Source organism: Centropristis striata, chromosome 20 (genome assembly GCF_030273125.1).
Source record: "Centropristis striata isolate RG_2023a ecotype Rhode Island chromosome 20, C.striata_1.0, whole genome shotgun sequence".
NCBI lineage: Eukaryota > Metazoa > Chordata > Actinopteri > Perciformes > Serranidae > Centropristis > Centropristis striata.
In genome coordinates this window covers 26,705,419-26,716,759 of record NC_081536.1, presented here as the reverse complement: position 1 = coordinate 26,716,759, position 11,341 = coordinate 26,705,419, and the positions used below count along the sequence as shown (strand labels likewise).

Here is an 11,341-nt window from a genome sequence, read left to right as displayed (position 1 = left end):
AAAAAATGGGAATGTGATGTTTGCAAACTTAAATGTAATTTCTTACCCAATAATACTATTGAAATATATTATTTTTTATATTCAAATTGTGCAAAAAATGTAAAATTCCTAACTTCCTTTAGACATTTTCCAGAAATCCACTAGAAATGTTCCCACCGTTTGCAATCATAATTTTAAATCTTTGTAGGTTGAATATATGAGTGAGAAGAATCATTGCAGTCTTAAAGGTCCAGTAATTGTGGAGTCTCTTTCCAAGTTCGTCAAATAGTGACGCTGAGTTGGTGTACCTTCACAATAGTTGATTATTGAGACTCAATTATCATATCTTTCTCCACAATCACATCATATTGAAAGCTTCCCATTGGTCACAATGTCATGACAGCTAGCGAACATGTAACTGCTCTTTGAAGCCTCTCATTCCAATTATGCTGGTATTAACTAGGACTTCTACATATCATTCCACCATAGTCAAATTAGTGGTGAAAATATCGTAATGACATTATAAAAAATAGTGGAGGAAATAAACAAAATAACTTTTTAGGATCATACACATCAGGCCGTTGTGTATGAGGTATAACAGTCATGAAATTTATCATAACTTGATTCACAGCAACATGTATGAAAGAAAAATGAAAAACACACTTGTCTTTGTCTGTAGCCATACATAATATATATGCACATTTGTACCACACGTTTCACAAATTTCAAGATATATCACAACAACAGCACCAAAGAGCTTTTGATTGATTCCTCAACCCTGCTAATACATTCATTCATTCATTATTTTCCAGATATACTAATAATCTATTAGATACAGAAGTAAATAATTTACAATAAAATAACAATTTTAAGGTACATTTCTCATTTCCAGTTCTTTTATACAACAATAATTCCATTCGGTCTCCACATGCATCAGTCTGTCCTAATGTCGTTTATGAAGGCTGTGGATTTAGAAGATTTCACACAGGAGGGAAAGGTATTGTATTGTCTTGGTGATTGAAAACCTGTTGCCTTGTAGTGTTCAACAAAGCAAGCAGCTACTAATGCTGAAAAGCTTTTCTTCAGAACTTTCCTTTCCTTTCAGCAACTCGTTCCTGTGCTTAGCTCCAAACTATACACCAATACTCTGAGAACTCACAGTGGTATTAAAATCACAGACAAAAATAAAGTCAGGTACTGTATCTTGAAGACGAAAATGCCACAAGGTGAAGATTTCTGTTGTCAAAAGTTAAAATCCTCACCAAACCATGGAGAAAACAACACTGAACAATTGAACCATCATATTGTATGACAACACCTTCTCTGGATTCTGTTTTGGTCCAAACCGAGTACAAAAGATCTTTTTGTAAGCTTAATTGTTGCGAGGCATCTGCATAAGCAAAGTGCATTCACATGCTGAATGCATTGGGTTTCGTGCTGACACTGGCCTTGCGGTGACCTTCAAACAGAGGCACTTTTTTCTCTCCCCCAATTCTGTGTTGACAGATTGGCCTTGCTTGTTCACTCATAATGCTGCATGTTAAATTTAATTCACATATTTTTTTATTTGCTGACTGGATCTCACAGACTGCTGCTCAGGTGTTTGTAAACTCGCTTTCCTTCTCTACATCTACTCACTTCAGTGACATGCATCTACCCAACACAATCAAATAATAAAACACAGTTCAGAAAGGTACCATCACTTTACACTTTCTGTCACCAATCCTAAACTTCATGCTATACACTATGTACCACTTCTCTTGCAGCGATAGAGCTCTTGTGGTATGAAGCAGCCATATTCTCTGGACCCCTGTGTAAACTGTTATTTTGGATTAATAGATAGGACTAAACATTTGTTGATCAGACAGATCCCTCAGTAATCTTCGGTTCGAGAGTCTCTCTACATCTCCGTAACAAAGTCCTAGTTTATGAACGTTTTGTGCAAAATCTTTCCGCCACCACATTTCTTTGTGACATGAGCTTGTGTGTGTCTTTGTTTTCTTCCTTGTACAAGGCGCCAGATGTGCAACTGGAATACATGAACTGCTACAGAACATGACACAGATAGATGAAAGAGAATGAGCGAAACCAAACAAAGACAGTAAAAGCCAAGAAAACAAACAAAATGTGTCCAGAGGAAACAGGAATCCATCTATGTAAAAACAAAGCATCATTCCAGAATTTTCTTGTCCATGGATTCTTTGCCATTGGTCCGCGAATAAGGCTCAAAAGCAGAGGAGCTCAGGTAGCGGGCGGAAAGTTCCTGCAGGTTCCCTGCCAGTGAGCCAGCCATGGACAGAGGGTTGGAGGAAATGCGGGCGGCGACGCCGCTGAGTAAGGAGGGCATGGGAAAGCTGAAAAGGCCGTGAGCTGCTTGAGAGCTCTGCAGGCCCGCCACTGTCCCTGAGCTGGTGACGGCAGGTAGAGGAGGGCTGCCCCCCGCCGTGCCAGTGCTGCCACCACTGCTGCTGCTACTGCTGCCGTTACTGGCCATGGCCATGGAGGGAGGGCGCAGGGCGGAGCCCAGTGTGCCACTGCCGCAGTGGGGCAGGAGGCCCGGCAGGCCAGGAGGAGTCAGCAGCCGACCCTGCTCCAGTAGTCTGAGGACACTACAGGTCGCTGCTGTTTCTGAAACCACTGAACGCAGCTCAGAGTCCTTCCCCTGGTCCTTCTTCTGCTTAGTGCGCCGGTTCTGGAACCAGACCTTTACCTGGAGACGGACACAGACAAGAGAAAAGGCCTTTAGAGACACATGCTAAATGGTTAGTTAGAGCACAGTGCATGTATTATTATATACTGTACTACCTTTTGGAATATGTAACAGATTAAAAATAAAGTATTGAATTTTTTAAAAAGCATTACTGTGAAAAACATATTTATAATGGTGAAGGAGTCACAATCAGGAAGCTGCTCTAATCCAAAAAACTTGATACTTGTGAAGGCCTTGGCCCTGAAGGGTTACAGATAATGCCACATAACTGCAGTGTTGTCTGTTGGAGTCCTCCGGGGACCCTTGTCCTACGTCCCGTCTCTCTTACCATTTACTGTCTGACTCTTTGCTATTAACTTTTCAACAAAGGAAAAAATGCCTTAAAAAATAAATTAAATTAGACCAGGGACCATTGTGGTACAATAATCTGATCTCAGAGAAAGATTATAGTATTCAGAGAAAACTGTACTGTGAGCTACAGCGTTACAGTGTCATTTAGCAGACACTTTAATCCAAAGTGACATACATTGGACACGTACACAACACAAGCAAAGATCAAGTTAGAAGACAACACATGAGTAAGTGCCATGGGTTAAGTTTAAGTCTAATAGGACTTAGGTGCTATCAGGCAGTGCATAGGGACAGTGCGCTTTTTTCCCCTCGGTGTAGATTATCTTAAAGGTGAAGAGCTGGTGTTTAGTCATTTGCTAAATATTGAGAGGGACTATCATACTGTGTGCCTTGACAGATAAGGTTGATATCTTTTACCCAAAGCTTTGTTCACAAATCAAGAGCAGCAAAGCGCCTGTCCATCCTATAACCACATCCACTTTTAGATACTAGCTCAGGGGTCAGCAACCTTTACTAACGAAAGAGCCATTGTTGGCCAGAAAAAGTGAAAAAATGTTGGAATGGAGCCACAAACCTTATTTTGGACCTTACAATGAAGATAAAACAGCCTACTAAGTCTAAATTAGCCTACCAATATTACTAATAGGGCCTAATGAGCATTTATTAATATGATTTTGTCGGAATGCAGCAAGGACCCGATTGCAAATCAGAGGCTAGACACCAAAGAAATGTCTCAGGAGTTTCAGAATCGAAAGGGAAACACAAAACAAGTTTGCAAAATGTAGAGTTTCAGGCACCAGGCCGTAGACTTTCGGAAGCTATGATGCACATTTTAGTTGTTGAAACATTTATTTAATGCTGTATATAAGCTACACATTTTTGCAATTGTAGAATACAAATTGCTTTGGGCCTACACCAATGATTAAGGAACACATAAATGTAAGGAATTAATTAATTAATTCATATAATTTTTTTTGACACAGCAACAGGGAGCCACTGCAGATGGCCTGAAGAGCCACATGTGGCTCCGGAGCCGCAGGTTGCCTACCCCTGTACTAGCTAATGCACTGGTCCTATGCAGGGATGCTCAAACAAACACACACACACACACACACACACACACACGGTCCACCTGGTAATGATTGTAGACTGTGATTGATCAAAAGCTGCAGTGATTTAATCCAGTCATGGAGCACAGGGCTCACTGTGCTCCACCAGCAGGCAGGAGGTTAATTCAATCAAAACTTGCTCAGAGAGCCTTTCATATGTAAAACACTGCTAAACTTTCTGAGCCTCCTACACCACAACATGTTCAAGCATGAGCTCACATCCAAATATTTAAACATTTCTTCTATGAAAGCTACTTAGATATCCCAATAAAAACCAGATTACATTTTATTGTGTACGGATTGTTGTGATCATGTTGTACATTTGTGGTATGATGGTATTATTTATTTTTTAGCTGAGAATAATAGAATGTCACACATTAATAATTTTATTATTTTATTCAATTATTAAGCAAACATTTGCTGGAGTCAGCTTCTTAAATGTGAGGATTTATGGCTTTATTATAAATTGAATATCTAAGTAGACTGATTGGAGAAAAATGATACACTGGTTTCTAGGAACTTGTGACTAGGACTAGCACTTTTTATTTTTTTCTTACATTTTATAGGATAAGCATATATGTAGAATAAAGATTAAAGCCCTAGTGCCATTAGTTTATAGTACATACAGGATAAACTGCATAATTAATCTAAATAACACATTCACCTAAGTCCATCATTCTCTCCCTCAAAATTTTAAAATGGCCACCTGAACTGGAGCTTCTTATAATTTGTCATATGAGCAACCCCATACAGAAATTAAGAAATTTTAAATGTTTCCTTTGGAAACCTAAAAAGCCTGCCACAATTACATCTTGAAAATGACATCTAATGGGATATTCTTGATATTCTCTCTCATTGTTGCAAACGTATCTCACAGTTTTGAGATTTTTTTGAGACATATTTACAGTATAAATCCAGCAGTTAATGGAGTAGCAAGATAAATAAAACATATTCCCATAATGATGAGAAAAAGAATGCACTCATGGTGACAGTTAAACAATTAGGTCAAGTCATTCATCTGACCCAACAGATCCATATAGTTATTCTGACGTGTCCATTGTTCAGTTGCACATAATCGTAACTGAGTGAATGTAAATAACAGGGTTTACTATGATTTGTAGGTCAACTTAAATCACACCTGACTGCTGATCTGGAACTAAATATATATGTACCAAACAGCAGCAAGCCACCATCTCAATTCTACAGCCAGTTCTGTCTCATTTAAATTGTTTTACCCTTTCTCCAGAGGCCGGTCTAACTCTTCACCAGCTGCCAACAACCGTTTCACATCAAGAAGCCCTGCTGCTCAATCCAATACTTTCTGTTGGCCCCATGAAGACAGCTCAGAAGGAACATCTTGTTCATTTTAGAGGTTACATACTCAGTACAAAGAAAACAAGGTGAAGCTGGAAGCTCAAACAAAGAAGATTGGGTGTGCACACAGCAAATGGCCGTCATTCCTTAATGTAACAACCCGTGAGTACCAGGGAACAAAATGTTAATTTCGCCATGTTGTCATTAAAAGGCATTTCATCAGGACTAGAAGCAGACACTGGAAGAAACTCTTGAAGCCTTTGTCCTGCCTAAGTAGGCAGCAAAGGTTATTTTCTATATACCTTTATGTGAGCGAAATGTCATCTGCAGACATTTAATTCATTTTTATTGAATTTATGTGAAAAAAAAGAAAAGCAGCAATTGTGCTGGTCAAATGAGAAATACTAAACCATTTATGATGTAAAAAGGTGAAGCAAATAAGTAAGTAGAACAATAATAAATATAGGAGCAGTGAGTTTGTTATCCATCATCAGGCAGATTAGACTTGTCGGTTGTGGTGTCATTTTGTGAGAAATGGTTGACCTCTCGCAGACCTCCACTCAAGGTCAACCTCCTCCCGCCGCATTGAAAGCCTCAACACATTATCACCAAAGACCAAGCCGACGGCGTCGTTAGCCGCTTTGCTCATTTTTAAAAATAAACAAACAGATGGATGAAACTGAAGCTGAAAACACACCAAAGCGTTGAAGTAATCAGTCCTAATCAAACAGAGTGGCCAGGTGACTTGCTTTACAAACTGCTGTTCCAAATGCTGTGGGTCCATGGTGGACACTGTGTGACCCCACACTGACCCCACACTAACTGATGACATGAGGAGGAAGTCTGTGCTTTTTCTATGACAGAATATCAAATACTCCATAAACTATATTTACACTACATATGATTTATTGAGAAGGCCAATGCATTTACTTTAAAGGATTCTGTGTAAAAGGTGCATTCTATTGACTGGAACCTGCAAGCACTGCTTAATTAACTGTGTGAATCTGTGTACAATAATGTTCGACAACAACTCCATGTGTTTAATGAATATTGGTCCCATTAAAGATTTGCTCACATCTATAGTGCTTGTAAAACAGACCTATTCCCACTGACTCAAACTGTCACTATATGCAAGTATAACTATTGATATATTGATGAAAAATGATTGCACCTTTTTAATAAAATGACTGCTTTGTCTAAAATGGGTTTGATTATTTATTTGTGGTACAATTCACAATTAAATTCACCTCCTTTTTTGACAAAGCAAGACATCTTAATAGATTGTTACATGATTATTTGAAGTGAAAATAAAAGGCAGTGTTTAGTGTAAAAAGATAGACGCAATAAGGAAATGACATTCAATTTTACATTATACATAACTGCTATTTTAGTTAAAACAAAAGTAACTGTTTTGTCTTTTGTAGAGAAGATTGTCCAGTTTACACTGAAAAAAATCACTTTTTTAAATCTAGTATGTACAATTACAGTGCATACATACCTGAGTTTCAGAGAGATTGAGCTGACGGGCCAGTTCGGTCCGTTCCCTCCCAACCACATACTGGCACCTCTGAAACTCCATCTCTAACCGGTAGAGCTGCTCTGCAGTGAAGGATGTGCGGGTTCGCTTTGGCCGGTCCAAATCCAAACCCTTGGGCAGGATAATCTCTCGGATAGAGCCTTTAGCATCTGCAACAATGAGCACTTTGAATTAACATCACTGAGGCAAAGGAGAACCAAAGTAACAGATAAATGCATAATATCCCTACTGAAACATTGATATTATTATTATTATTATTATTATTATTATTATTATTATTATTATTATTATTATTATAAGCACTTTAGTGGAGTTACTGAGAATGTATAGAAATTAGTCTAATTCATATTTTATTTACTTAATTCAACTAAATTGTATGTGGCGTGAATAAAACACACTGTAGTAAAATATGGCTTGTTTAAATTAAGCATTACATCTGAATTTACAACACCCTATGTTTATTAAGTAATTATCAAATGACTTGGGATTAAATGTGATGAACAGAAAATTCTAAAGTTCTTATATTTATTCAAGCATTTATAAATACATACACATAATTAGGGAAGACTGCATCAAATATAGAAAATAAGAATAAAAGATTTTAAAAGAATGTTGCAGTTCCATTTCAGTTCACCCATACCTTTGTTAAAACAAAAGAGAAATTACGACAATGGGTGTAGGTCCAAATTATAGCAAAATGCATCTACATTTAAGAATGTACATTTTTAAATTAGTATGAAAATGACTATCATTTAAAATCATGCTAAATTAATGTATTTTATATGATGCAAAAAAAGGCTTTCATAATTATTTAAATATTAAATATTATATTGTGATGTTTTAGGTAGTGAAGCTTTTCCGTGCCTTTATATTATGTGTAACTAATCCACAGTTTTTAGTGAGGTTATATCTATATTTATAGTTAGTTTTAATTGGGCCCACACAGCATGAAGGAAATTGCATAAATCTCTTTCTGGGCAACAGAGACTCACGATGGCAGGGTATGATTTGTACACATTACATTTAAATTTCTTAATGTGTAAAAACAAACTCCCAAACTCTTGTTCTTTTTTTCTATTAAAATATTTATAATCTTAACATTTATCACCCTGAAAGTATAATGTCGGTATTTCTCCTTAAATGCATGACCGTGCACACTAATGTACCCAGGGAAATCTAAGGATAAATGTAGCTTAGTGTTTACAAAAAAACAATAAACGATAAAGACAAAAACAATTAAAAAAAGAAAGAATTATAATTGGATTCATGTTGTAAATATGGCCTAGAATTTAAATACATATTCTAAAAAACAGTTCCCTTACATTCATATGTTCCTATAATTGTACTTTTTTTTCAAAAGGTTCCATTATGAAAATAGAATTTTTTTAAGGTGATATTTTGCTATTAACTTTAAAATTAAATGAAAACTGAACTCTGTGTCGACCTGTGTCTGATATTACAAAGTTACAGTTTAGTTCTTAGTACATTTACAGACAGTACATTTTGCTGACTTTAAAATGCATGTAATCTAACAGCAGTTTAAACCGCGTTTCCTCACATTAATCTGTATGATCTCTGACGTGAGACAATGCAAGTTCTGAAAAAAAAGACCACAAGTGTTACCTCGGACTAGTATTCTCCGACAGTAGTCTGGGTCCCCCGTGCTCCCCCTGTTCTTCTCGCAGTTTTCCATGGTCCCAGAGGGGGAAAAGGAGTCCTGCTGCTCCTTGAGGAAGCTTTTGGACAAGCTGCCCTGGGAGTCCTTGTCATCTTTCCCCTTCTTAAGTCCATTCTTCAGCCCCATCCCTTCCGTCTCTTGGTTGTACCTGACCTCCATGCTCAGTTTATCCTCTTGGACCTGTGGCTCGTCCGCCTCTTTTTTTCCTTTGTCAGGTGGAAAAAAAGGAGATTACGGAGAACACGGTGCACCAGTTCGTTTGGACAGTGTGGGGTTTAGTTTCAAAACAGCACCTTTCAGCAGGGCAGAGTGAGCTATCTAATGTTCGGAGAAATACTTCCTTCGGCCGACCAAGGAGCCCTATTATCACTGACCAAACTCCCTTGCCCAATGATCATGGACTTCTCAGTGAAACTCAACGGTAATATAATGCCCCCCTTTTTCTTGTTACATAGACATCAGGCTGATAGATGATCTCCAAATAATCAGAGCCATGGATGCGCGCTCGCTGTATCAATTGATTACGGTAATTTTGCTGCCTCCACATTTGCGTAACCTCATGAATACACTAAATTGTTTGGGGAAATAGATCAGGTCTTGATAGAGGGGTTTGCTTGTCCCGTCCCCCTCAGTTTGCCTGCTCTCAGCCCAGAGAATCAAGACAAATGATTGGTCTTGCCTTGCAACCAAGCCTCCGTGAACCCCACATGAACGAACACAATCACAGAGGTACGACTCTTCCAGACCTGAAAAAAGTTCCCGGGTGCTTCATTCTTCCGTCCGCAGAACACAGCCAGACATCTTCTCCCCCCCGACTTTTCACAGCGCACCTGATTGCCGCAGCATGTCAGCGAACTTTGATCCTGGTTTTCCCTTTGACTCTCTCACCAATCAACGGAATTCTGCAATGTGTGGATCTCGCCACTATGCTGTTGTAGGCAAAAGAGACTCGGAGAGAGCCATGGAGAGGGAGAGAGAGAGACGGGGGAAAAGGATAACGAACAAATCCATGTCGATCAAAATTTCTCAAGGAAATGACGACCCAGCCACTTTGAGATCTGCAACAACGCCAGGCTTCTGCTTTAACAAGGATTGAGTTAGAGTTTCCTGTGTTCATTCAGAGAGCTACGCAGAGCAACTCAGCGAGGTCCTGGCCGCTAACGCCACATCCTTCAGTATTCAAATGATTGCACCCCAGAAGCCGTCTTCAGCTCTCATAATCTTAACCTGCACGTTTGAAAAAGACAAAAAAGGGGAACAAAGCTTGTCATTAGTGTTTAGGCTGCCTACACTCTCTCTCACACATGCATACCTTTGGAATGGCCCCTACCTCTCTCCACCACTCGCCTTCCAGCCCACTACCCACCCACCCAACCACCAACTCTTTCATTGTCAGTGCAACAATATCTCTGAACACAGCAGTTGCTAGTAATCCAATAAGACCATTGATTAGGCCACAATGATTCAATTCAAACCAGTGGCCTAGTGCAAGGAGCATTCTCTGGCCCTTCTTGTCACCTTAGCTGGCCAGAAGCCCTCTTCAGTCTGCCCCCCTCCCCGAGTGCCATTCATGCTTTTATGGGAAACAGAGAGGAAAAAGAGTGAAAGATGGCAATTATCTAATTGGACTATTAACAAACAATTCTGCGAGTGTGGCTGCCCGGCAGCAGTCTTGGGGTGGGTTTAAGGGCCGCATGTTGGACTAACTTTATTCACTAAGTGTTTGGGGGGCTGCTGCTTGGAGAGGGGCAGGATCCATTGTTTGAGAAAGGTAAAAAGGAGGCTAAAAAGGAGCGACTAAAAGGGACCTGGGCTTCTCAAGCTGTAGCGCAGAGCCCCAGCCTGGGAAATAGATTGAGGACGCGGCGTCTTGGCCTCTCAGCTACACACAATAGCTTAGGAGGAGAAAAGACTGAGGTGTTCACTTTCTACATCTCCAAAAATATCACACATGCAGTGCCATAAAGTGCAAGGAATACTGCATGTAATCTCTTTTACAACACACACATCTTCTAATGGGGTAATTCATTAATGGAACTTTAATTGATGGATCAGAAAAAAATTTAAGGGCACATTCCTAATTATATTAGCCTTGTTAACACACCAATATATCCACTGCAGCGCAACCACCGTGGAACATATTAATCAGTGAAGTTTTTACGTGCTGATACATGTTTGTATAACATTAGTTGAAATTAGCAGAATAAAAAATCCTAACATTAATTTTTTGGCAACACCTTGTTGAGGAGGGTTTGCTAAAAATGTGTTTGCCAGTGATGTAACTTCACAGACTGAAAATAAGCCTTTACTTGCTGTCAAGCTACAATACATGGTTTGTGTGACCTTGTTCGTTGCATTGACTCAGAACCTCAGTTATTTCAGAGAATATAAACTATGTGGATGCAATGGGTGATAAGGTGTTTTTTATTTTAGTCCCATATAGGTGGTCAGACAAGATGGACTGAAAAATTGAGAAAATGCAGAGAAAAGCTGAGCAGCATCAGAAAAACAAGCATGTAGTCTGTTACATATGGTAGGACAGGAGCAGTGTTTATTCATTTTCAAACACAAACATTAGCACACACTTATGTATTAGTGATGGCATTTCGCTACCTTTGCTTATAACTCAGATTCCATAAATGTTAGGACACTATGTAACATGT

At 39.0% G+C, this 11,341-nt stretch overlaps 1 protein-coding gene across 1 annotated transcript; it reads right to left on the bottom strand.

The window, feature by feature from the left end:
- Positions 1–314: 314 nt before the first annotated feature.
- On the bottom strand, positions 315–9,995 carry vax1 (ventral anterior homeobox 1). Its single transcript, XM_059359569.1, has 3 exons — positions 8,624–9,995; positions 6,962–7,149; positions 315–2,689 (listed from the first exon to the last, which is right to left on the bottom strand). The coding sequence occupies exons 1-3, from the start codon at positions 8,835–8,837 to the stop codon at positions 2,150–2,152; spliced, it is 942 nt and encodes a 313-aa protein (XP_059215552.1). The 5' UTR covers positions 8,838–9,995; the 3' UTR covers positions 315–2,149.
- Between the last annotated feature and the right edge of the window lie 1,346 nt (positions 9,996–11,341).

Excerpts from the sequence above, each read along its gene's own strand:
- vax1 (XM_059359569.1), bottom strand. The coding sequence starts at position 8,837 with ATGGAGGTCAGGTACAACCAAGAGACGGAAGGGATGGGGCTGAAGAAT. Across the intron at positions 7,150-8,623 it reads TCGGAGAATACTAGTCCGAG|ATGCTAAAGGCTCTATCCGA; the intron begins GTAACACTTGTG and ends TCATTGTTGCAG. Across the intron at positions 2,690-6,961 it reads TCAATCTCTCTGAAACTCAG|GTAAAGGTCTGGTTCCAGAA; the intron begins GTATGTATGCAC and ends GTCCGTCTCCAG.